This window comes from Aptenodytes patagonicus, chromosome 2, assembly GCF_965638725.1.
Source record: "Aptenodytes patagonicus chromosome 2, bAptPat1.pri.cur, whole genome shotgun sequence".
NCBI classification, from domain to species: Eukaryota; Metazoa; Chordata; class Aves; order Sphenisciformes; family Spheniscidae; genus Aptenodytes; species Aptenodytes patagonicus.
In genome coordinates this window covers 107005663-107033194 of record NC_134950.1, presented here as the reverse complement: position 1 = coordinate 107033194, position 27532 = coordinate 107005663, and the positions used below count along the sequence as shown (strand labels likewise).

The following is a 27532-nucleotide window of genomic DNA, read 5'->3' as shown; positions in this document are numbered from 1 at the left end:
AGCAGCTTTCCTGGCATTCACAATAAAAAGATGCTTTGACTAATAAAATATTAAGACTGAACAACCTTTCCACTCCTAGATGGCCTTATAAAGCATCAAAATTGAGGCAAGTGAGTAAAGTTGTTTGGGGTCCTTGTATTACTCATGTCTGTGTCAGAGCAGTTACATGAATAAATGCTGTTTACAGCCATGCCTAGCTTCTCTCCAGGCTACCAGCATATTTTTTAGAAGTACTCTAGAAAAAGCAATATCTGGACATCCTTCACCTGTCAGAGATGCCTTCCAAAAAACCTGGTCGGGCTGTCTTGTTGTAAGCGTCCAAGCAGGAATTCCTTTCAGGATCCCTCCTGATGGAAAAAGAGATTCTAGAAAGCGTGTGTGCCACCATCAAGTGAGTTGTACACTGCCAAATGGAGGAAACTCTGACAAAAATTGGCTGTAATTTAATTGGCAATTCAATTCTGCCAGGACCAGGAATAACTGTAAATTACATGCAAAGCATTGAGATTAGTCATGTTTTCAAAATCACTTTTTGTCAAATCTCTTATAAAAGTAGATGCTCCTTTTGGGTAGACTGCTGTGGGCCTGGCTCCTAGACAAGAAAATTAAGACAAAATGCAAGGCTGTAGCCTGTCTCTACTTTGAGGTTCACACAGTGCTAAGAAAAATGGCAGCCCTTTTAACTCCTAAATAGAAAGTATTCCAGCCTACACGACTGCAGGCACTAGAAACCCCAAAGGGGGTGGCTATGCTGTATGTAGTAAAGAGACCCTCTCTGGTGAGATACTGGGCTTTGAAAGATACTATGCCTATTGCATTTGTAAGGTAACGCGTAACCTGAATTTTGTGTGCTTCTGCAAATTAAAGTTACGTATGCCCCTCATCTGGAATCCTGTGACTTGGAGGGCTCCAGATACTCAAATACTTGCCCTACTTGTTGACATATTTCAAAATAATCAGCTAGCAGTACATTTTTCATTAATTAACATTCCTGTTCCACAGCCACCACAGATTTTTCTAAGCCAAAAATAAATAACGACCTTTCCTTCCTCTTGCCTTTGTGACTCCTACGCCAAAAGTCCGTTCTTCATATTGCTTGACACTGCAATCGGTTATGACTGCTTCTGTTTGCCAGAAAACATACAGCATCAAGAATGACAGGACTTTTATTCTAAAGTTCTACATTGTGTGTTTCATTCAAGTGTTTAAGGTTGCTCCTTATAGGGTCTTCTAGCGTTTCTGTGTTTATTGTGGTAAATTATAACAAATGGTGAACTATTAGATTAAGGATCATCCATTGGATCTGACATACAAGAGGCCTTAATATTTGTTGGAGGACTTCCAAATGTGATTCCTCTAACATTTTCATGCCTGCCTTCACATTTTTTAAAGGCAGCAATTTTAATGTCAGGATGAACTATTGTTCTTACAATCTATTTTTTTCAGTTTTGGGCTATTTTTCTTAAATAAAAATCCAGTCTTGATTTAAGAAGTGTGACACAAAATGCTTAAATCTATTGTGACAAGTAGTTTTGCTACTTACTCATCTTTACAAGTTTTTCCTTGAACTTATTCCAATTTTCACATCATTTTCACTACATAAATACCCAAGATGGTTATACAATATGCTAATGAATACTCTTTTAGAAAATAATAATTTAAAAAATTATTACTGCATTGAAAACTGGTCTTTGTGAGTACATAGTAGAGGTGGCCCTATCTCCTGTAAATTTACCGTTGTACAAGATCTCCATTGTACCAGTTATGCAATTTGTAATCCAATTAATATGGGTGACACTGATTAGGCACAGCATTATTTTTTTCAATGTTGTATAGAACTCAGACAAATGCCCCTCAGGAAAATTTCCTCAAGTTGGATCAACGGTATTACTGTTATCAAGCACACATAACAAAGAAAATTATGACCTGTTTGTCAGACAAAACATGCTGATTTAGCATTCATTATGTTCACACTTCCATTTTAGAATAGAATAGAATAGACTATTGCAGTTGAGTATGCCTGATGATTGCAGTATGCTTTAAATGCCTTTCAATAGTATTCAGTATAATCTTCTCCATAATTTTTCAATGAACTGAGGTTAGACTAACAGGTCTGTAGTTCCCCGGGTCTTCCCTCATGCCCTTTTTGTACATTGGAATAACATTCCCTGGCTTCCAGTCAGTAGGGACTTCCCTAGACTCCCAAGACCTTCAGTAGATGATCGAGAGGGGTCCTGTCATAACATCCGCTAGCTCCTTCAGTACTCTAACAACCTGTATCAACAATCCTGTTACCTCACTCAGGTTATGATCTTACCCACAGCTTAGTTAACGAGGTTCTCTTCTAACACTTTTCCAGATGGGGAAAAAATCTCTAATGAGACCAGATGAAAAAACCTCTGGTCTTTGGGAACTTTCCTAGTGACAAAACCCAGAAAGATCTTTAAAAAAATAGTGAACAACTCCTTTGCTGAAAGCTGTCATCTTGCTAACTTTAAAATGCTTGGATAGTTACTATATTCCGTCCCTCCTAGTTTCATTCGCTACTAATGGAACAAAAAATATTTCATTGCTGCTATAAAATGTGAGTAAATCCTAGTGCTTGTTTCAAAATACGATACAAAAATGACTTAAATGTTCTGTCCTGTATACTGGATTTTAATTTAAATATGTATTAGTGTCCGAGCTTCACCACTGAAAGGGTTTATTTTGTTCTGGTGTATTTAAATTATTCTTTTTATTATTCTTACTTTCTCTTGACCAAATACTGGTGCTTAGCAATTTTTTGCTCTTGCTTGTTGTCCATTTTTACTCTTTGCTATGAGTTTCCTCGTTTCATCTTCTGTCACTTTCCTTTTTAACCAAGCTGGATATGTAACCCTCTTTTGTTAGAGTTGTAGATCTCAGGGGAGTTGGCTAAAGCATTCCTAAACATCTCTTTTTAACTTTCACGATTTTCTTCCAGACAGACTTTGTGAAACTGGTCTTTTTCAAACCTACAATATTGATTTAGACTGTGCAGATTTGAGCAGATATGAAATTAGACCATGGTCATTTGCATCTAGGTAACCAGCTCTCATTTTTTTCCAGCTCAGTGAGCAATTTATTTGTACTTGCATGAATGATCTCTAATATGGACTGCCTTTGCTTAATGGACTATATTGTTTGTATGGTGCCTAACAGGTTTCTGACTGCGTTGAACAAAGCAGGGGTTCTAGGAGAGAGGGAAGAGGCGGGGGGAAGAGAGAAAAAAATGGGGAAAGTAATGCAACACATTTTTCATATTTCATATTTTAATTACTCAGGGCCAGAAAGGTCAGGAAGGAGAGGATGGGCCCACAGGATCTCCAGGAAGGCCAGGAGTAGAAGATGTGCAGAAAAAAGATCAAGGACCTCCTGGACCTCCAGGGAAACTTGGACAACATGGTCAGCCTGTGAGTATTTTCTGTCTATGAATGCATGTATTTTAGAAAGGGTAATAGTCATTCATCACACATGCATAAAGGGCTGAAACTCCACAGCCTCACACACTGTCATCAGTTATACTTCTACAAGACGGGGTTTTAGCCCCACCAAATCAACTCAGGAGTGTCATTATCTGCTTTGCACATGTGTCAATGGCAATAGAAGGGCGTGACGAGAGACAATCATCAGAAAGCACAAGGCAAACAACTGATGTGCCAACATACTAACGTTCTTAGAGTGGTAATTCCACAAACACTTCGGGCAGCTTTTGCAGTGCTGCACCACCCTCCCAGGTGTCACGTTTGAATGTGTTCAAAGCTGCTGGACTTCAGAACTCACATGCCTCCTTCAGTGGCTTCTGTATATCCAGGATGTTTCACACTTCATATCCTTCTGAACCATCAGCACAAGATGTATCCAATTAAACAGAGGTCCACAACAGATCACACTGTGACATAGTGTTTGTTACAGTTCTGGTTTGTTATTTTGTCACTGCATGACACATCAGGCTATAGTTAACTGCTTTTCTTTTTTGTTGCTTCTTTGTTACAATGTTTTATTTACCTTTCTAACGAAGATGTTTTATTTTAGGGCATTCCTGGTAAAAATGGGTTACCTGTAAGTACTCTTTTATAAATATTTTGGTTAACTGAAGAAAAAAACCTAGCAACATTTTTTATCAGAGACTCAGCTACATTGAAGCTTAAGCAGCAAAGTACTTTATCTGTGTGATCTCTTTAGAAGGCAGCTCTGTAGTGCTGTAGTTGACTGCCTCAGGTTGCCAAGAGAGGGGGACCCAGGTTTCTAAGAGAAATTTATGATTTCCCAGTTGCAAAGAAAGTAAGAGGTGTGGTATGCCATAAGCAGCTGTACAAGGAGTCCAGCTCTGGTGAGGCTGGCTTTTTTGCAGAGAGGAACTTAAAAAAGAGGACATACTCAGACCCAGACCTCTTCCAGGGCAAAACAAAGTGCTTCATTGACCCTTCATAGACACATGCTGCCATGTTGCCTGCTCCTAACCTCAGCTGCTACTAACTTTCCAGATGTACCTCTCACCCCTCAACTCTTGTGCAGTAATTCAGCTGCACTTTCTGCTTCATCCTTCCCGCTTTCCTTTCTCTGCGTTCCTCTATTTTACCCTCTCTTCTGTCACATTTGCTGTCATCTTCCTGTATTGTTCCTTCCCCCCTTCTCCAGATGACTCCCACCTGCAGGTCAGTTCACCACGAGCCGCTGATAGATTGCATATGCATCCTCCGTGGTGAAGTATTGCCCAGCAATGCACACAATAACAAATCCCTAGCTGTCATATTCCATGAGTGTATCAGTTGCTGTTGCCTATCTGTCCTCTGTTGATGTTTTACTACTTGTCATCTTAGTTTCCTTACTCATTATCTGTTGCTGCCACTTTGTACATCTTTCCCCTCTCTAAGACCTTCCCATCCAGAGGCTGTCATCACTACCATGCCTGCTCCTCCTTTCGCATACTGCCATGCACCACTGCTGTGAACTTCCTGTCCGTCCCTGCCCCCTGCAAGTGAACCTCAAATGAAACTGGTGTGGTTTAAGATGTTAAAAAAAAAAAGTCAGTAGTCATTCATGGGATGCATTATTCAGCTCCTGCATGAATGCTGCCTGCATACATTGGTATGTTCCGAGAAATGTAGCTGGTTTTGCAAATATTTAGCCTAAACCCAGGGTATGTGTCATTAGGGTGTTTACGGACAAGAGGTTTCTATTTTCTGTATTAACAGAAGTCTGACTACTTTCAAGCAGAACATTTTCAAAGAAAATTCTATGAAACCAAAATAATGGGGAAATATCTTATAGAAAATTCTTCAAATGTAATTAAAATGCTTCAAAAGCAATTGTTTTGTCCTTGTAAACAAATCCTTGTAAAACAATCCTATTTTCTATCATAGACATTTTGTTATATCTTGTGAAATGAACCATTGTCCTGTATTTTTTATAGATAATCTTTTGTCCATGTGCAGCTGGCTTCTGATCTTGTATATACCTATGCAACTTTACTGTTGGATTGACGGGGCTTCACTCAGCAATAAAATTAGCATGCACTAGATTTATATTGGCATGTGTTTGCCACTTGTCTATAAACTTGATACCAGTTACTCTGCAGGAAAAATAATAATAGGAGAAAAAAACCTTTTGGTCTTACAGATACATTTTTCTCCATAATGAGTTTATATAACCCATCTTTAAAATTAGTACAGCCCTAGAACTTGAGCAGTAGAGTCCATAATCACAGCTGTCCAGATTCCCAAAATGCCATTAGGGAAAATAGAATTTATTTGCCTTCTGAATTTTCTTCCACTATCCTAACTGAATTCATAAATAGCACCACTTCATAACAGCACTGACTTTAAAGCTGGTGAGAGTTCTTTCTAGACAGTGATCAAGCCTCTGTAGGAAGAGCATGTTACGTGTAGATAAGATGAACATATATAGAAAGGTTGTTTGGGATTAATTTGACTGGTGAAGTTTAGAATAGAAAATGGGGTGAAATGCTATGTAGTACCACACATTCCCTGTCAGATGCATGTCCTCAGGAAGCATCCTACTTGGTAGGAACTGAATATATTCAGGTGGGTCAAGGCAAAAAGGATTTCGGTAGAAGGTGGGAACAGGCTAATGCCAGTGGTATGATTTGGTGCGCTGACGGCAGCAGTTTGCAGTAGTATGCTACAAAAATATCCCACTATTCTCTGTTGACTATCACTTCTGTATGAAATTAAAAGTAGCTTTCTTCCAAGTGTCCATTTTCTCATAGTTTGAAAGTTGTTAGGGAAGATAGAATTCTATCCTGGAATTTATCTGCTGTAAGCATATTCAGCAACTGTGGAATAAATGAAGAGTTTCTTACCTCTTAGATAAGTAAATGGCTAAGAGACAGAAAATTCAAAGGGGACTTTTCAGATAGCTGTCACTATTTGTTCTAGTGGAACATTATAGTTTTCAAAATATTTGTCATCAGTGCTGTGTGGTCCAGTTGGCATCCTGTCAAATCCAAATGCAGCCTGCCAAGTGTTTCCATCTGTATCTCCCAAGCAAGCTTCACTGCCACTTTGTTGTGGGCAGAGTGGATGTAGTGAGAGGCATGTTTTGTGCACTGCCAGCTGCATAGAGGTGTAAGTCCCGTATCTCCTCCCACTGCACAAACCAAGAGTTAGAATCTCGCATCCTTACATCCAGCCTCTGCTGCTAAGTGTACAGCCTGTTTAACCTGCATAAAAGATAATGTCAAATTAAAAAATTTATTTCCTTTTAGGGTAAAAATGGACTTCAGGGGTTGCCAGGGCTGAAAGGAAAAGCAGGCCTAAAAGGCGAAAAGGTATGTATGATGTGTCCTCTTAATAACCAACAATCAATCAGAGACCATTTATGCTTGGACATGTATTAATTTGGTACACTCTGAGAGAAAAAATAGTAATAATAGGGAATCACAGGAAGAATTTAAACATCCTGCTGTTCACCCATGAATCTGCATGAAGGGCAGCCATGACAGAATCATACAGATTTTTCAAGAATATGAATAAAATTCAGCAGCAGAAAAAGTTTTGCTTTCACAGGAGAGCTAAAGAAGATATATTTAACACTTAATAAAGAAAAGTCAATTGTTATATATAACTGCTCTGTGCAACTTACTCCACTGGCTAAGTGATTTAACAGAGGCAGTATAATCATATTACCCTTACGAACTGAACATAATTGAAATAAGAGCTAAACCATCTGAAGTAATAACTTGTGTCACTTCTGAGCTGAAGTGAGCTATAATGGATTAATCTGTCATTAAAGCACGTTGTACACAAAATTGGCATTCAGCCAGTTACTACAAGTGCCAAATTAATAATTCATTTTGTCTGTTTACCAAAACAATTCAGGCTTCATAAATTCACAAACATACCCCATCTAAAGCTCATGTATTCAGATTCAATTTGAAAGGGTCCAGAATAATTTCAAAGGTAAAATTAGTCTCCAGTACAGGTGTCAGGTCACAAGACTGCGTGGCAACCCCCCACTTCTCTGTCCAGCTGAACAGCCTGTCTGTTGTAATGGAAAGATACGTAGGGTAAAGAGTTATCATAAGCCGAAGAAAAGTGAAGGCATGTCAGGGACTTAGGAAGCATCTCAGGTACAACATGATGGGGGACACTCTTGCACTCCCTTGGTGAAAGCAGCATGTCTGGGACCCATCTCAGGTACATGTTGACAAAAGCAGGCAGAATGGAGACAAACAGGAGGACTTAGAAGTCCATGCACAGTTACAGGGCTGGCCGTCACCTCTCTGAGGTTACAGAGACATGGTAGGATAGCTCACAACTGGAGTGCTGCAGTGTATGGATACAGGCTCTTCAGGGAAGATAGGCTGGGAAGGCAGATTATCAGTAAGACATTAAATCAGTTGGCAACAGGCATTACAGGCACTCTGTACAGGCATTTCAGAGCCTTGTTTCTGAAACCTCTGAGCAGTCTCAGATCAGCAAAGGGCAGTTTGATGGATTTGTTGAGTCAGGAGTCTCCATTTTGTCTCTCCATTCCTCCCCACTCTTCACCCTATCCCCAACCCTGGACTGCACTGGCAGAGATTAGTAGCAGAAATCAGAAGACTCTAGACTGAAGGGAAAACAATTTATGAGAAGTAAATTCCAGATTAAGGACTGTGGTATTGGTGGAGGATTTTGACAGGGTGCTATTTTCATTTCCGTTGGTGCTAAAACCTGCAGCATGGATCACAGAATCCCAGAATCACTGAGGTGGGAAGGTCTCTCTGGAGATTGTCTAGTCCAACACCCCTGCTCAAAGCAGAGGCAGCTAGAGCAGGTTGCCTAGGACTGTGTCCAGTTTGGTTTTAATCTCTCCAAGGATGGAGATTCCACAATCTCTCTGGGTAACCTGTTCGAGTGTTTGATCATCCTTAGCGTAAAAAAGAGGGGGGGGTACATTTAAATGGAATTTCTTATATTTCAATTTATGCCCATTCCCTCTTGTCCTTTCCCTCGATACCACTGAGAAGAGCCTGGCTCAGTCTTCTTCATTCCCACCCATCACATATATATGCACATTGACAAGATCCCCCCCCGCCCAAGTCATCTTTTCTCCAGGCTAGATAGATTAATCTCTCTCAGCCTCCCCTCATAAGTCAGAAGCTTCAGTCCTTCAGTTGTCTTTGTGGCCTTTAATTGGGCTCACTCCAGCATGTCCATATCTTTCTTGTACTGGGGAGCCCAAACCTGGACACTGTACTTCAGATGAGTAGAGCAGTAGGATATCTTCCCTCAACCTGTTGGCAATGCAGCAATTGGTGCATGGTATCATCTAAGTGTTCGGTGGTTCAGACACTGAAAGAAGTGATTGTGATACCACCAAGAACTGCAGTGCCATTAATCTCACTTGAAAAATACTACAGCAGTTCTAGATACATTTTAACAGTAGCATACTCTAAGTAGTGTGGCATAACTCATTGTGCTATTAGAGTACAAGATAGACTAGGCTAAGCTTTCCAAAGGTAGAAGGAGTATCATGCACTGATTTATATCAGTCAGGTACCTAAAACTGTCCCTACTCTAATGGGTCCCTCAAAATGACTACTGAGTTTGTAAGTGGATGTCACTGCTATGACTTATGTGGCATTCAGTACTATAAGCTGTCAGGTAAATACTACAACTCTCTTCATGATGGCATTATGAGATGATTTTTCCTTCCTTTCTGAATAACCTCCATCATATTTTCATGTCATGCCAAAATGTGTAACCAATACAATTACTTTCCAACAGAGATGGATTTTCCACAGCACTTCCCAACCAGCTCAGTACTTCTAAAATAAATCACAAAAACACCACTGCGAATAGTAATATACAGTTTCCAGGTTTTACTAAGAATAACAATTATATTTTTATTAATATTAAATATTAATATAAATATTAATAATTAATTATACGTATAATTTGGTATAACTCAAAGGTGAAATATAGTTCAAGGAAAAATATTCTGCAACAAATGAGTTAACAAGGTCTTGAGTGATGAACAATACATGTTTGGAATTAATGTCACAGTACTTGCCCATTCTGGACAACGCTGTATCCAGAGAACAGCACTTCACTGTATCGTGGGAGGGACAGACTGGTTTTGCCCCAGGAGCTACATGGACTCAAGGGCCTGCCAACTCACTATTCCCTTGCATGAGTGGACTGCACGGCAGGGTGAAACAATGGCTGTTCTGCTCTTGGAGAGTCATCACTGGGACAGTGATACGCAGTGATAGTACCTCCTCCTAAGCTTGATAACGTGTGGTACAGCAGTCCCTGAGAAGAAAGGTACCATCTTGCATAGCCCCACTGGTGGCAGGGATTCATGCTTTCTTTTGAGATGGCACCGGTCTCAGACACTGTGTCTGGAATATTGGTCAATCCTTCTCAACATGTCTACACACTTGTCAGCCTTTCCATGACTTTTACTGAAACCCTTGAGCAGGAGTAGAATCTCCGGACGTAGCCCAGGAGCTACACAGGTGTCTGTAGCCCATGGTTCTCTATAACCCTCTCTCCTCATTTGGTTAATTCTCTACATTCTTCTTTCCTGATACAGAGCTGATGCAGATAGTGCCTTCCCTCTCTATGGACACTTGCCAGGAGTCTCCTTTGGTTCTTCTGCACTGTGGAACTACTATAGACCCTCTAGCAAAGGCTCAATTTCCCCTATTGTGTTTGTCAATCACACAGTGAAAAAGCTGAAAAAAATGGCCTAAATGTCATTTGACAATTAGTTTCCCAAGTTTCCTGCAAATCTGCTTTGGTCATTCTTGTGACCAGAGTAATTTCCAGGATGTTTGGTACTGACATAAATAATTCATGCTGGTAAACCATAAAATCAGTCAGACTGCTTTTAATGAAAACAAAGCAAATGGAAAAGATTTTAAGATTATCGTTGTTTACATTTCTTCTACTTATAAGCAAAGTGCAAATTAGCAAAAGAAGTTTTATTTTGCAGCTGCTGCAGCTGCAACTATTGTTAGATAACCATTTTGATCTCCAGCAACAAGTGCTACATCTACACTGCCAAATGAAAGAGGCCCAGGAACTGACTGAACTGCTGATGGTTCAGACTTGCGAGCACAGTCCCTGACAATGTTTTGGCCCATGTCAAATAGTCCTCTCTCAGGTAATGCCTCAGCATTGCTCAGGTGTAGCATCAGTTGTTAACTCTTCCCAGTATGCTGCAAGATGAGACTGTGCATAGGTTGGCCCCGTTCATTCTATGTGCTCCCCCAGTGCTATCCCAGCAGGCTTTTTACTTTCAAATACTCATCATGCTGATGGGTTGCAGTATAGTTCTCATGTTATTTCATGAAAATTGCACAAAAACACGTACTCAAAATATTAGCTTTGAACATATAGGTCTAAAAGGACTTGGCCTTGGGCCAAATACCTAAGTAGTGGTGAACACAGCCAGCCTATTCTACCTGACCTCAGGACCAAAGAATGGTCCCCAGCCTTATTTTATTGATCAGAATAGGCATCAGAAGGAGGACATTTCGGCAGCAGGAGAAGCAGGTTAGCTGTAGTGAGCTAAGGCTATATCTGGAAGCAAAAGACTCCTGTAGTCTATTCCTGTTTACCTAGACGTCTATTTTAGTAAAGACATCTTAAGCTTTGTTTTCCATTTTTAAAATTGAGCTAATATTTTCAAGGGATACTTCAAAGAGGCATTGTGATGATAAGTTAGCAAACAGGTGCTAAAAATCCTAACAATATGTTCAAAAGCACTAAGGAACACTGACAGCTTCATATGCAGAGCTTTTTCTTGGTGATACTTTAACCAGACCCAATTCCTGCAGCAGAAAGCAGGACGAACACAAAGACACTGCTCTGATCCTCTTTTACACATGTGAATAATTTTTAAATTATTAGTTGTCCAGAAAATTATTTCATTATCCCAGTCAGTGTGATTTCCTAGGACCCGTTATGTTGGTAGGGTGAGCAAAGCTTAAAGAATTGATCTGTGCACACACAAAAAAAATTCAAACCAGTTATGCTCTCTAAAGACAGTCAGCACTTTTTCAGCATAATAATATTTAAATTTGAGGAACAGTAGCAGGATCCACCTGCCTGTTTCTGGTTCTTCTCATTGAAAATGGAAAGCTGGGAATGAATGGAGTGCTACCTATCAGTGGAGAGTAGGGAGCTGGCTGTCACTTTTTTGCTGTGGTCCTTCTTCAGTGCAGAGATACAGCCATGAGATGCTCCTTGGAAATGGATACAGTTAGGCTTCCTAGACATGACTGTGATCCAAATGTGAGAGCTGGCATTTTTTTATTCCTTGTAGTACACACAAAGTAGAAGAAATTGCATGAAAACAAGCACAAAACACTGACAGGAGCTAATGTAATAATCACTGGAAAAAAGCAAACGATATGTTAAAATGAATGAAGAGTATCTGTAAATGAACATGCTGGCAGACAGTGAAAATAGCCCCAAATTAATTAAACACATTCTCTGTGAATATGACTGAAGTATCACTATAGAAACCGTTTGACAAAGCCACAGGGAACAAAGAAATGAATGAATACATTTATCTAATGAATTCTCAAGCATAAAGAGCAAGTGACCAAGAGGCAGATAAAATTCAGTGTTTCCTACTATGTGACTGAATATATGAATTTAGAGAACATAATTAAAATGCTCATAAGCCCAGATAACAAATTGGCAGGTTAGAGGGTAAAGCATAGATGGTAGAGGCTGGCTAACAGTGTCAGTTATGTCTCTATGACTTCTACCCCTTTAAGAAAGCTCAGTGCAACCGGTCTGGTTTCTCTCCTCCTGGTGCAAGGTGGGAAGGAGGTCACACCTTGCAGCTCTGCAGTGTCAGGATGGATGGGTAGGAATCTGTGCTACGTGAAAGCATTGGTAGAGGGAAGGCTGAGCTTCTCACTCCCAATGGTGAGAGAAGCTCTGGGGTATGAGCAGTTACACTGCCCTTTCTTCCCCTCTTAAACGTACATCTGACCCGAAACCAGATTGCCATGTAGTAAGAATGTCCAAAATGCACATTGAGGAACTCCTCAGAAGGGTGAACTGCAGTTGTTGAATGCCAAAGGCAAGAAATGTGAGACAGCCAGGGAGGGAGAAGAGGACACTGTATTTTTGCCTGGCATTCCCTCTGTCAGATGTATCAGGTAAAAAGCAAGTGGGATCAATCACTTTTAGAGGTATACAAGACTTGAAAAAATGAAATTAAATGAGTGCCAATTATTTGATTAAAACAGCATGCATATTAAGCAATCAGAATATTTTGGTCTGCCAGTTACTCATGATCCTATTGGCCCCATTTTAGGAGATGCAGAGTCACATCCTTCTCCCAAAAGAGTTTAAAACACAAAGGCCAAATCCTGCTTAGTGAATTCTCCAGAAAAAGGCACATAGAGAGTTGAGAATGAAAAAATACATTATAAAAGACTTCCAACTTAAGATTAAAAAAGTTGAGGCAGAACCTCAACTCTTGACTTGAGTGAAAAAGGCTGGAGTAGAGCAGAAAATTTTTAAAAAGTCGTAAATATCCTAAGCAGAAGCACTTAACCTCAACAAAATGTCGGAGATGATGTAAGAAAGCCAAAGAAGAAGAGATGGTAGTAATTATGAAAGAAAATGACACAGTTCTGAACAGGGCCTTTCATTGTGTTGGCAGTAGATAAAGGTCAACACATAGAGGAATAATCATGACATGGTGGTATTGGAAAAAGCATTACAGATGGTAGCAATAAAATGAAGAAATTTACTTATTGAGTACCATGGTGCGACCACACTTTCTACTTATTCATTTTGGGGGGGCATATAACATACCCTAAAAATGCAAGATCCACAGTAAAACATTATTCTGACAAGAAATATACACTGTCTGACGCTGTTAATGCTGCTTGTACATTTGCAAATTCATTGCAGAAGTTAGAAAGGGGAGTCCTTTCTTCCTTTGCCAATGCAAAGATCGTGTTTCTTGGGAGCTTGTCTTAGAAATGAACAAAGTTCAACTCTGTTCATAGCATCTAAGCAGACACTTTTGTTGTTTCTTGTGTCTAGAAATCCACACAGACTGCAGCTAGTGCTGAAAAACCCTGCTCTGCATTTATATGATTAAATGCTTGCTGATTTATCTTCATTCCTGTTTTAGGGTGATCCTGGTGAGGGATTGCCAGGACCCCCTGGACTACCAGGACCCGCAGGACCATCTGCTCCGTCCAGAGGATTAGTGAGTATTTGGGGTTCTCTGTCAATGAGCTCAGCTTGCCATAGAGGAATCCAGAACTAAATAGGAGGTTTTCTCTGGGAAAGTAGCCTGACTTGCCACAGAGATAATCATGTTTTCTAAAACACTCATGCAGAAATGTAAATAAATGTCTGGCTAAAGTGTGTGAGTACTGTAATCTACATAAACACCCAGTATTCACATTTGAAAAAGCCAGTCAATGTGTGTGCTCTCCTGTGCAAAAGCAATAATATATGGGAGAACAAGAGACAAAAATTTCCTCAAAAAGACATTATAGACCTGAATTATTCATTTCTTCCCACTACTGAACACAGAAATGATTTGACTGTCACTTACGTTTGCTGTCATTAAATACTACAACACATACCAGCGTGGTGACAGTGTTCATATTTTGAATGCTCAGTACTCAGGCAATGTTAAAGAATATGTTTCAGATTCATCTCTGTTCTGCACTTGGACCTTTCCCACTGTTTCCATGAGGATACATATGTACGCAGCTGAAGAAGGAATCTGGCCTGAATTTTCAATTCATGGTGTGGGAGCTGATTTTACACATAGACACAGCCCACCACTGACACCAGTGGAAGTCCTGTGGTGGACTTTTAAACAAAATTATCTGTCACACTGAGTATTGTGAGCATTTACCAAGATAGTTTGCAACATATTCCAGTGACCAAAATGGATTATATGCTCCCCTGATCCCAGGTCTGCTAAATTATACCAATCTGTTTCTGTAGCATAAAAATAGAGTAACAGTGTTATGAGGGGCTGCACTATTTAGCCTCCACTGATACTGACTTCAAGAGACCAGCAGGGCAGCTCCAGATCACTAGGACAAGGTGCTCCAGTCCAACAGCTTTTCTCACCCGAAGGCCACTTCCCTAAATGTAGCAGTGAACACCAGGTCCTGCACTGCCTTTACTTTCATGTTGTCTGAGTTAGCAAGTTTCAGGGCCTTTTGTTCTGGCGTGAAGTGAAAGAAGACTCAGTGCAGCCAGGGAATGCATCCCTGACTCCTGGGCTTTTGAAACATTAGCTTTGGTACTATTATAACTGATTCAAGTACTAGTTCTCTGTGTACTTTGGGCTGTAGTTTACAAAGCATACACACCTATGAAACGCATCAAGGACTTGCAATGGGAATCTGTAGTTAATTTACTTCTATATGAGTTGACATTTCATTTTAAATGTGGTGGAACTCACACATGTAGAAAAGTCATATTTCAACTGCCAAGTTTGTTTGTTGCACACCTTAGTTTATTCCTTTTAATTTTTAAAATTTTGAGTTCTATAAAACTTTCATAGCAAGTTCTATAATTTAAAAAAATGGATAACTGGACTTCATTTCACTTTGCTGTATATACTATGCAGACAAATCATGGCAAATTTTCCATGCAAAATACTCTTTTCTTTAGAAGTTTTAAAAAATTCTGTGATAGTATATAAGCTGGCTGTAGTTTGCACTATAGGTTCCATAATATAGGAAGATGATTTGAAGCTGAAGAAGCTTAAGTCTATGAAATTGTCTTATAGATGAGTACAACTAGATTGCAATACTAGAACCAAACTGTTTTTCTAACTAAATATTTTACAGAATGCTTTAGTATATTAATTTTCCTTCATAAAATGCCTCTTTGGATTTCAGTTGTAGGAATCTCAGAATTTGGCTTTTGAAAGAAGAGGCACATTCTAGGAAACAGTGGATAGATGTTAGGGATGCATTTTAGGATATTCTTAATGTTGACAGGTATCTTCCAAAGTTAAAATTTTTCTGAGATATTGCTTCATCTTCAGTTCACTTAAACAGTCACATAGCATGTGTCGCCTGCAGGATTGTTATCCCTGTACTCATAGAGCATGTGCAGGTGAACATAGAGCTGAGTGTCTACAAATTAAATGGTATAAAACACTAGAAACATGACTGAAATATTTTTGTTGTATCATCATTTATTTCACCAGTGACAGTCTGCTGCGAGGATATTGACTATAACTGTATTTGCAGTAATTGGCAAGTGATATTTTCATTTGTCATCTTTAGAAGCAATATTTTGAAACGGAATTGTCCTAATTTCAGATTAGACTGGAATCTGAAGAATCGGGTTCTGGAGACATTGATGGAGAGACTGAGATTTTAAGAGTAAGTATATATTGATTTTTATTTCTCATTAGCATAATAAAGAGCTTTACTTTACTCATCCAGATTGTAGAAGGTCCATTTCACATTGCAAATTTTGTACATGCTTAATTCACAGCATCCAGAAATGCCTTGTAGGGTTTCATTTCAAGATCTGAAAAGACCTAAGTGTATGTGACTGGGGAAGAAGTGTGAGAAAGAAAAAGGACAACAAAGAAATAATGGCAAGAGGACTTTTTAAAATGAGAAAATGCTTTTAATCTGATTCTGAGAAGACAGTAAAGAGGAGAGAGATGGGAATGATACTATTCTTCAGGATTTTTAATTTGGAGTACCTGCTCTAAAAAATAAGTATGTGTGTATGAAATACTTTACACTGCAACTTCCACTGTTGATCCATTTTGATGGTCATTTGAACTTCCCTGTATTCTTGCCTTTGTGAAGAATTGTAACACTGTCACATCAAGGCTGGCTAGCACAGAGAGATGCTTCGGCTTAGTGAAAGTTAAGATTTTGATGCACATGTTCCTGAGTGAGGTTCTCTGGGCTGTGTAACATGGGAGACCAAACTTCTGTCATTGGGAAGGCATATTCACGCCAGGTAAACCTGAGTCTTGGGCTATTAACGCACACTTGGCCATTGGTTAGACTGGGACAGTCAAAGCAGTTGCTGCCTTAGATGTTCACCTCATCCTTCTCCCGGAGGTGTCTATCTCAGCTTCAGAAAGAGCTTATATGGCTTGTGAATCTACTAAACTACTTAATTTTGCAGACATAATATTCAGGAAAGTCAGTATCAATTTCAGTTCATTTCAGTACGTTGTGCTGTAAAATGCAGCTGATTCACGAGCTTTCAGCTGTGCTTGGGATCAGCAGGCTCCAGGAACAGAGCAGAACAAGTGGGATGATGAGTACTGGTTCAACATTTTAGCTTAGTCTGTCACTCTTAGCATTATGTGTCAACAGCCTCAAGCAAGCTTTGCTTTAGGGATTGAATTGGTGCATTGGTCTTGTGCTTTGCCTTCACAGAGAGTTGACATATTTTGAGAGACAGTACTCAGATGAACATGGCTCTGGATTAAAAATGGGACATCTGGCTTGTTTTTCTTGCTCTGCTTCTGAGCTGTTGAGTGGCAAAGGAAACATTTGGAGTGGGGATTTTTTTCTACTTTTTTTTGCTGGACTATTTTTTTTCATAAGTGAGGCTATCTTTCCTATACATCCTGCACAGAACAATGTGCCTTTTTGGGGAAAAATAGCATCAATTAACTAGAACTTGCTGTAAGATATGGAATTATTTTGTATGTTTTGTTTCGGTTTTGAGCCACTTCTTCACCCATTATCTCTAGACAGCCAGCCAGATCTACTTTTATCATGTTCCTGTTGAAAATCCAAGTAGCAATCTATAAAATATGGATTACAGTTGCAAATAATGTGGTTTTCCATCCACAGAACCAGTCAGATATATAATGAATCAGGTGGTATGTTACAGTTAAGGACAAATGTTAGGAAAATGAGAAGTCAAGTGGCTGAAGATGAAGAGACAAATGAGAAGGCTGATCCATCAGATGCAGTAAGAGAGAAACTTTTATGCAGTGTTTGGGATGGAGCATTTCCACCCTTCGATTAGAAGCTGTTTCATCAATAATACTGCAGCTTTCTGAGGAATGAACTCCCTGGATGCCTGTCTCCTATGAACTCCAGAACGCTACAGCATTCTGAGGCCTCTGTTTTGCAACACATCTAGTGACATTTTTCATTCTCTCAGACTGATTTCTGCCTCAAGAATTCTTTTCTGTTTCTTCTTTCCTCCAAAGTGCTGAATACCTTATTCCCAAGGCTCTTCAGGAGGGAATTACCACGTGCTGAAAGTCAGTTATCTTACCTAATTTAGGAGACTAGCCTCTTTAGATGCCCTGTGTATTTAATGAGACAGGTGAGTGCTTGGAATGGCTCCCTGCAGAAGGCTCTGTTGACTGTACTGAAAATCCAAAATGACCATCTTCCTAACAGAATCCTGTAGATGATCCTAAGTCAGAATTAAAGAGTTCTTGCCTTACAGTGCCATGCCCCAAAATTTCAAACTGTCCATGTTTGCCTGCTAATGCAATCAGTAACAAGGATGGACTTGCACGAGAGAGAATATTTGCAAACGTACTATTTCTCCTAAAGTAACATATTTCATTCATTTTATTCAATTTAAATAGATCTGCTCATGTCCACACAGGATAGATCTTTGGAGCAGAGGCCATTTTTAGAGCACTAAGCACAGTCAGGTCTTGACCATGAGCACAGATTCTCAGTGTTCCAGCAATAGCACGGAGAAACCCTTTGAAATGAGTAGAGAAAAAACCTAACCATTTCCCCCTGTTCAGTGATCCCTTGATTTCATTTTGGTTAAGTTTCTTAACATTAGGTTGATCATTGGAATATCTGTAAGGTCTTTGCTGGGTTACAAAGAGCTGACACAGAATTTTTTAGTTTTTAACTTCCTGCTTGCTGTTGCATGCCATGAGGTGGCACAATTCAGAGAGCAAGGATGGAGGAGGTCAGTGTGACCCTATGGAAGGAGTGTATCTATGAAACTAAAATCAGTTCTTAATGAAGCAGAAGGGGAATGGTAACCCAATCTGACAGTTTTATGAACCTGGACAATCTGTGTGAGCTTTTCCTGTTCCATGTATATACAAATGAACCTGGGTAGGGCCATTTGTAACAATGCTGCTGATTTATCCAGGGTCTTCCTGGGCCACCAGGCCCTCCAGGACTGCCTGGTCTTCCGGGAAAGCCAGCACCCGATTCAGGTGTAGGACCACCTGGGTCACCAGGGGAAGATGGAGCTTCTGGTGAACCAGGCCCTGAAGTGAGTACCCATTTGTGCACAAACGTTAATGTTGTTTCTGTCCTACAACACTAAGTTCTAAGGCTTACAGACTGTATAATTCTTAATAATATTGCAGAATATTTTTAATTGAAGAGCTTGGATTTTATGCACATTTTTTACAAAAAAATAACAAAATAAATGTCTAGTTAACCAAAGCATATTACTCCACAGCGGGACATACATTTGGCAGGCAGATACTGGTGAATCTGGACTAGAATAAATAAAAAGTAAGGATGCTTTTACCCACATTGAATAAGGCTAAGGATTATTTTTCCTGTGGTGCTTTCAGGAAAATGAAGTTTGCTAAATCACTTACATAATCTGCAGGGAATTTTTAGCGTAAATTGAATTTTCTTTTTTCAGGATCTCTCTTCCTTCTTTTTCTTCAGCTGGGTAGAAACACTTATTTCCCTGGACATGTGAAATACGTTCTACTGTGATAAAGGTTGCTAAAAGTTTGAGTGTTACCTATTTGTTAATAAATCCTCAGTAAAGTGTTTTTTCAGTGAAGAAAACCATTTTTTTAGCATTGATCAGCTCTGTGAATCTTCTCTGGAACGATATTTACTCATATGGTTCCCTTATTCCCTATCAACCATCTGCCAGTAGCAGTTGTTCTCAGAACTAGATTTGCTCTATACCTGGTTCATGTTACCTTCAAAGTGGGTCACCATGGCTGTATCTGACAAGGTGTAATTAGCATATATTAAAGAAATGTATTTGTGACACATGTTAAAGATGAGATCTCACTGCATCTCAGTTGTGCTGGGTTTTTTTGAGGATAATGAAATTGAGAGTTAATACAAAATCTAAAAATGTGGGTACGGTAAATTTTAAGTGTCTGGCCACCAAGGTGGAAGGCAGCATCCTTTGTGCAGAGAGAAATTAAGCACCTGAAAATCTTTAAAATGGGATCCAAGAAGCACATGCATGGGAAGCCAATGAAAACCAAGAGCTGAGGATGTATGTACCCTGTAGGGAAACACTGAGAATAGCCTGAGTTGTATATATGATATCTCACTTAGAGCTGCAAGGAGGTACCTCCTCCCAATGCCTCAGAGCCCTATCCTGAAAACTAGTCCTTTTCTGTCAGGAGCTGGGTCTCATACTCTCAGGCTACAAGGAAGTCTAAGCATCGCAAATGTTTGTTCATCCAAGCTTTAGGCCCTTGCAAGATGGAGTGTCCACTCAACACAGGTCAGAAATCAGGGTAATTTTTGGACTTCAAAGTTCAGAGTGTTCCCTCTTGGAATAAATCATATCCCTATGAACCTCACTTAAGTAAAGCTGTGATAAACAGAGTGCAGAAGATGTAGCTGTACATGGACTTTTATTTTGCTGAGCTACACACAGTTTCAGTGTTTGCTGCAGTCAAGTGCTTTGGCTGTGTTTTGAGTATTGCTTTTAACTGCAATGTCCTTTTGTTTTACAATTTTACAGGTGACTGATAAGGCAGTTAGTGGTTCTGGCCTGGTAATGAGATGTTTCACTAAGGTGAAATAACCTGGTCCCACAGAAGTAGGCTCAAAAAGCAGTATTTTTCATCCAGACTTTTTACTGACATGTTTCAGAAAAGGCCTCTTCTGTGTATGCAAAGGAGCTTTGACAACTGGGTTGCACCATAATTAACAGTTGTAGTCCAGATCCTTAGAAATGTATCACTGCCTTAAATTTGAAAATAAATATAAAAAATTTATTAAATTGTCCTGCAGTTACAGTAGCATAGGCCAGTTCTTATAGACTCCAGGTAAGCATGGAAGTAGTCAACAGTGCTCACACAGCAGCATGGAGCTCAGAGCCTGCCAGCCACAAAACCAACAAGGCTGGCCTGCACTGAACTTCATGCTGCTACAACAACAGTGACAACCAGCACAGGCTAATTTAATGCACTCCTGACATATCCTGCAAGGAAACATGCCTGGAGCTCCAGTGGTTTCTGCCTCATTAAACATGTCTAAGCTGTAGGGCCTGGGTGTGCTTCTGTGTTTTAGGTTGCTGACCTTGTCATATCCTGATAGCATAAAAGGAGAGGACCCAGCTGTCTGCAATGCCTTTCCACCTACATCCTTCTATAGCATGGTTTCCTTGGAAGAAAATCCCAATGACTAGGAAGGAAAGAAGTGTCTGGTCTAGAGGATATAGGGAGCAGGACAAAAGGATGTATTGAGACCACACTTTGCCCCACTAGTTGTTAGGAAACTTGCCATTAACAGCCCAAGGGCTATGATAGCAGGAAACCATTTTTCATTCTTTCCTATTCTTAATTACTGTAATTAAGAAATCAAGGCCCGAAGAGCCCATGGTTTAGTCAAAAAGAGCTGTAGGTGGACTGATAGCAGCTCTCCAGTGTCCTGCACAGTGACTGCACTCCTAGCATGCCTTCCCCATGCTCTGCCGTACACATGGCCTATCAGTCCTTCCTGGATGTTTTCTGCACTGATTGCAAAGGGGGAAAATTTCCACGGCCCAGCCAGTCTTTTTCAAACTCTTTTACAATATGCCAAACCTTCCCTCCCTGGTGGGAGATGAGGAGCTCATCATGAGGAGTAGGATGGATTGGGATAGGTTTTTATGAACTAGCCGAATAGATGCAGAAGTGTGATTCTCTTAAAATAAATACATGCTTTTGGCCTCAGTTTCCCTATCTCTAATACAACAAATCATACTGGCCTTGCTGCAGCCATTATTCTCTGCATCTACTGATTGTAATCAGGATGGCACTCTAAAATAAAAAAGCCTGAAATGCTGGCCACATTTCATCTAACTGTTACGCTCCCAACAGTACTTCTTTTTTTTTTTTCTGAATCCAAGACAGATCAAATAATATTGATGATTATGACTGCAGTTTTAAGAAAATCCATTGGCGAGTCTTATAAAATACAGTTACCCTAATGCTTTATTTGCTGCATTTGACAAAGTACAGTGTTAGATTAAAAGGTCCTCTATAATAGCATCTTTTCTATTCAAAATGTACTTTCAACTTCATGACTGTGGGTGTTTCTATATCTGTAGAAGATAAAGTAACTAGAATGATCTAGGACATTTTGTTAAAATTTGTCATAAATTAATAATGTAACAATAATTCAAAGAAAATGGAGAAATATGTATTGATTCATATTTTAATGTGTTCCCTTTTGTACAATCCAGGATTTCACAGGCTATAATATTAACTACTTGTAGCCAGTCATTTTTCTGATGCAACAGAAATCATTGTTGTCCACTTTCAGGATAATTCCTGGGAAACATATCAATTAAAAAACTAGAAGTTAAATGTTAACCAGACTACTAAAGTGCATTTTCAGAAGAATCAGACCATGACAAGTCTGCAGGCTGCTGAAGGAAAACTCCAGCTATTAAAACTACAGACCCATGCACTCCCACACTTTCAGATGACGTAAGAAACTGTAGCCCTGCCCTCCAAATATTTGCACACATTTGCACACTCTGGATAAATGAAGTGAGATCTATTCACAGCAGAAATTTTTGGATGGGAATCCTCATTCAGTAACACATTGAAATAGTTGTGTAATTAAAGGTCTTCCGTTGCGAATCCTGATTTCAGAAGACCAGTCAATTACTTGAAGTTGTGTGCAGGCCTAAGTCCTTGCTATATCAAGAACTTTGTGATGTAACATCTCTTCTCATGAGAAACATGTCTTGGAAATGTTTGGGTAAAGGCTGCCTTTTGTAACAGGAAACACCGCTTCACTAACTGCTCCACATTGCATCTGATACTGATGTGTTATTGATCTGATTAAATACATATTTTCTAAATGCTACATGAAGTTAAATTGCCTCATGGCATTGTATAAGGATATTTTCTATGGTTATTTTTTTTTAAAGTAGCTCACAAATGAATGAATACACCGTGAAGTGAATAACAAATCTCCAAGTGTTGCGTGCTAGCTACATAAGAGAGACTATTCAAAAGCTGTAAAGGAAATGAGCAGTTTTAGAGCAATGAAACTTAAAATTACTAAGCAGTATAGGGGAAATAGTCACTAAAATTTATAACAGTTATTACTATTAGCCCAACCTCTTTTCTAATCCGCCTCTGTCTATGTAATGATGGCAAAATACAATATGAAAATGTTTGAAACATACTGAAAATATTTCTGATCTTTTTAATATTAAAAAGAATCAGTTAGTTACTCTATCATATACAGTGCCTCCGAAGGGCAAAAACAGGGGGGGGCGAAGTAAGGAGAGCAGGGAAAATGAGGCCTTTGTGACCATTCTGAAAACACCAGAGAAAAAGAATGTTTTCCATCTCCTTCTGCAACCATTTATATCCTTCCCCAAAATAGATGAATACATAAATGGATAACAGATTCTCAGAGGCCAGAATGCACACCTGTAAATTTAATCAAAGGCTTTCAGAGCCCAATTTTAAAAACATAGGGCATGCAAATATGCGTGTAACTGTTCCCTTTCTTGCATGTATAGTTACTGTGGGTTGGACTTCAATACCTGTACTGATTGACTGGTTGACCCTACAAAGCCAGTTTTTCCCAGCCTGGCTGCTCACTCAAACGTATGCTAAGTCATGGATACAACACAGGAAATTGCGTGGAGAACTAAATATACATTTTTCAGGGCAAAATTAAAGTGAGGCATCACACAGAAAACCTGGGACACTTTCTGACTTAGTCAATACCAACATTTTCTCAGCTAGCTCTCGTCTGGCACTGACGTTGCCAAAAGTGTGGATGGCTGAAGTGCATGTGGATTTCAACCCCATCTCATCTGTAGTAGTTTTGTCAAAACCTGCTTGGATAGCACCATTATTTTGCATGCTAACATTATATTTACATTATGTTGGTTTATATTTTTTTTATTATTTTGTGATTGATATAGTTTTCTATTAAAATATATTTAAATACTGTTTTGATACAAAGGCAAACTCTCAGAAGACAAGAAATACAAATGTTAGAACTTAATGGTGTTAGGTGCTACCTGGTGCTACACATTAGTCTTTCATAATGCTGTATCATCAGTTGGTCCAAAATATTTACATGCATGTGCTAGGAAGAGGGCTCTCAAGTGGCACCTGCTTTAGATTTTATTATCATCTACAGGGTCCTCAAGGTCCTCCTGGTCTTGATGGAGTGGTTGGCCCACCAGGACAGAAGGGAGAAAAGGTAAGTTAAACATCTGTCTTGCTCCTACTTCAGTGGAAAATGATTGTCAATTGTCCCTGCAACACAGTATTGGCTGGCTTCAATATTTTTTTAATTGAATCCAACTGCTAATGGCTTATTAGAACACATCTCAAAAGGCATATTCAGAAATCCAGAATTCCCTATTCCAGTCTCATTTTCTGCAGCACACAGTATTCAAAATGCAGTATGAGCTACTCTGTTGTGATTCGCCAGTAAAAAGCCAGTCATGACTGGACTCATGCAGGTGAGTCTGTAGGGGGAAAGAAAGAACTCCAGCTAGTCCAGACTGACACAGACTGACGGCATATTCCCTGCAGAAAGTGCACTCTGTGGTGTGTGTGTATACCAGGGCAACTGGAATTACTTAAGTTTGGATTTTGTGGACCACTGGCACATCAAGTTTTGTACACTTCTGCAGCAGCCCGTTATTTGTCTTAACTGCTAACTACTGCACTGCTGCTGCCCCCAGCTATGGTATCCCACCCCCAGATTTGTGGCTGTTCCAGCCTTCACTCACCCCTTGATGAGACATTTCAGCATCCTAACCTGGCAGCAAAGGGTTACTTAGTTTTCTGTTGACTTGCTGCACTGGTTGGCTTCATGCATGATCAGATGAGCACTATGGCCAGCAAAAAGGGAGGAGTGGGGAACATGTAAATGAAAGCAAGGGATCATAGCATCCTGCAGATAGATTTTCTTGTGTTGCCATAGAGCCAAAAACTACATATTGCAAAATTGCCACTCTTTTTAAGTTTCCCCAAATTACTGCATCCGGGTTTTTTGCACCCCACTTCAAGAAGGATGTGGAGAAGACAGACGGTGCAGCAGAGAGCTATGGAGATGGCCAGGGGCCTTGAGTACGTGACCAATGAGGAGAGGCTGAAGGAGCTCGAACCATTTAATCTGGCAAAAAGGAGACAAAGGCATGGCTAACAGATACAAAGATACAATTATAACCCTTTAATGAAGGCCAGTGAATCTGCATTTGAAATACTGAATCCATTTTTTTGCACCCCACTTCAAGAAGGATGTGGAGAAGACAGAGACAAAGACTACAGGAAAATTTCATCCTCTAGTGAGCTTCTACACCACACTTTATGCACAAGAATTTGAAAGTAGATTCCCAAATGTACATTGAAAGTTCACGTACTGTAAGGCAAATGAAAAGGCAAGTCCTAAATGGCCAGAATGTTGATTTTTTTTTTTTTTTAAAATCACAAGGGTTTTTTTTAAATCTCCTCTAGAGACTGAAGGAGCTGAGTTGTGATTTCAAAAATCCTGAGGTTGGTAAAACTGCAGCACACGTGGGAACTAGCAGCTATCCAGAGAATGCAGTATGTATGTTACAAAGCAGGCATCCAAAACTTGTGTCCATTGTAATCAGTAGTATGTGTTTTACATAAGGCAGTCTAAGAATAGAAAGAAGTCTAGGTGAAGTAAACTGAACCTGAATCACATAATATAGGAAGACACTGATGTGGAAAGGAATGTAATTGGAAGAAAAAATAAATTTTCAAAAAGGGCATAATCCTCAAAAAAAAGGACAAAACCTCAAATGTTTTGCCTCACTGAGCCTGTTTTCTGCATTGTGTATATTTGATAAAAGTTTAATTAGAAATGAAGCACTACATATTTGCACCTGCTCAATAAAATCCCCAGCACCTTAGGATAATAGGATTTTTCCATTTCTACTATTCACTTTTTCTGAAAACCTTGATTTAATTTATATTGCAATATCTATTTTTAATCATTATTCCCGATTAATCCAGAGAAAATTACAGGGAGAAACTGCAGGATGCACTGAAAGTAAAGTCAATTTGTTCCTTGAAGTGAAACTTGATGTGGTTTTTTGCCATTACTTTTGGAAGAAAACGTTGTTATCATTTTACTCCTGGTGCTTACTCATTTTTTTCAGACCTTACTCAAGCAATATTTCTGTTGAATGAGTAAGGACAGAAGCTTGCCGATTTAACAATTAATTCCTTTAGATTCAGTGCAATTTGGAAAAGAAGTATTTGCATGCTGTGACTTTCTGTCTATTCCATGACCTAGAAGTGGAAAAAACAGTATCTAAGTGTATAAAGGCAAATCAAATAGCTTGATTGCTGCAGAAGAGCCTTAAAATCACACTAGTCATCATATCCCTTGTTTGGAACAGTGCCCTAGACAACCTGTGTGGGATCAGTTTCCACTTCTGTTATATCCCATGCAAGTTTTGGCATTTAAGTTCAGCAGCATGAGGATGTGACCTGCAATGCTTAATTCTGTGTGCTCCAGACCTTCAAAATCTGCAGCAATAATTCAAATACAAGATTGCATCCTGTCTGCATACCAGACCGGAGCTATTAATTTGTTATTATAACTCCTGAATTACAGATTTTTTTTCTTTTTAACTAAGAGGTCTAATGTTTCATGTAAAGGACATTATGACATCAAATTAACACAGAAATCTGTGGGTATTTTAATTAAGCAAAAATACCATAAATGTGTTTTTGTTGCCTGTCTAATGCTCTTACTATAAGTATTTAGGATTGGTTTTCTTTTACAGGGTGATCAAGGTCTTCCTGGTTCCATTGGTCCAAAGGTAAAAAAAAAAGACAGTGTCTTTATAGAATAATAGTATCACTCTAATACAGCATGTTACAGAAAAGGGCTGAGAAATCCAAGAGATTGTTATTGTGAAACCTAATAAAGTCGGCAAACTTGGCTTCTCAGTTGGCCAAAGTACTTCTTTAAGAAGCGTGGCCAGCAGGTCGAGGTAGGTGATTCTTCGCTCTACTCGGCTCTCATGAGACCCCACCTGGAGTACTGTGTTCAGCGCTGGGGCTCCCAGCATAAGAAAGACATGGACCTGCTTGAGCAGGTCTGGAGAGGGCCATGAAAATGATCAGGGGGTTGCCCCCTCCCTGGAAATGTTCAAGGCCAGGCTGGATGGGGCTTTGAGCAACCTGATCTAGTGGAAGGTGTCCCTGCCCATGGCAGGGGGGTTGGAACTAGATGATCTTTAAGGTCCCTTCCAACCCAAACCATTCTATGATTCTACTTACTTGCATCTACTTATGCATGTTCACTATACCAATAGACTGACCTTTTATTTTAGGGCGATACTGGAGTCACTGGATCAATAGGTCCCAAAGGAGAAGCTGGTGCTGTTGGGCCTCCTGGGAAACCCGGACCGCCAGGACCTCCTGGGCCCCCTGGGCCCCCTGGACCCCCAGGACAAAGCTACAGTTTGGGATTTGAGGTATTTTGCTATTATGGGGTTTGTTGTAGCTATGGATCTACTTTCTTCAGAGGAGGGACAGTGTAATCACCTGTATATTTCACAGCTATTTTAGCCTGAATTGATGACAGATAGAGTCATTTGCTCTCGACTGAAATTTGCCTAGGAGTAGCCTACAATTCCTTTTACATTTGACCATATAACTGACCATGCTTAGACCATGGAAGTAATGGATTTCTTTGGGCAATTTTCATGAAACTATTCAGTAGTAACAGTGTTCAGATGTTATTTTTGGTGCTTATATCATTGCTAATATAAAATACTCAAATACTATATTACAAGGGAAAACTTCTTTAGCACTCTTTTTTTCATGTAAATAATTTAGAGCA

General features: G+C 39.6%; 1 protein-coding gene across 5 annotated transcripts in view; it reads left to right on the top strand.

Annotated features, from left to right (window-relative positions):
* COL15A1 (collagen type XV alpha 1 chain) overlaps positions 1 to 27532 on the top strand; it is a 160331-nt gene that overhangs the window by 71410 nt on the left and 61389 nt on the right. For 4 of the 5 annotated variants that reach the window (XM_076330686.1, XM_076330684.1, XM_076330683.1 and 1 more), the window contains exons 8-16: positions 3306 to 3434; positions 4057 to 4083; positions 6752 to 6814; positions 13645 to 13722; positions 15815 to 15877; positions 18612 to 18737; positions 23837 to 23899; positions 26469 to 26504; positions 27021 to 27164. In XM_076330686.1, coding sequence (XP_076186801.1) covers positions 3306 to 3434; positions 4057 to 4083; positions 6752 to 6814; positions 13645 to 13722; positions 15815 to 15877; positions 18612 to 18737; positions 23837 to 23899; positions 26469 to 26504; positions 27021 to 27164 — 729 coding nt within the window. The remainder of the gene's footprint in view (positions 1 to 3305; positions 3435 to 4056; positions 4084 to 6751; positions 6815 to 13644; positions 13723 to 15814; positions 15878 to 18611; positions 18738 to 23836; positions 23900 to 26468; positions 26505 to 27020; positions 27165 to 27532) is intronic. The other variant, XM_076330685.1, reaches the window with a different exon arrangement.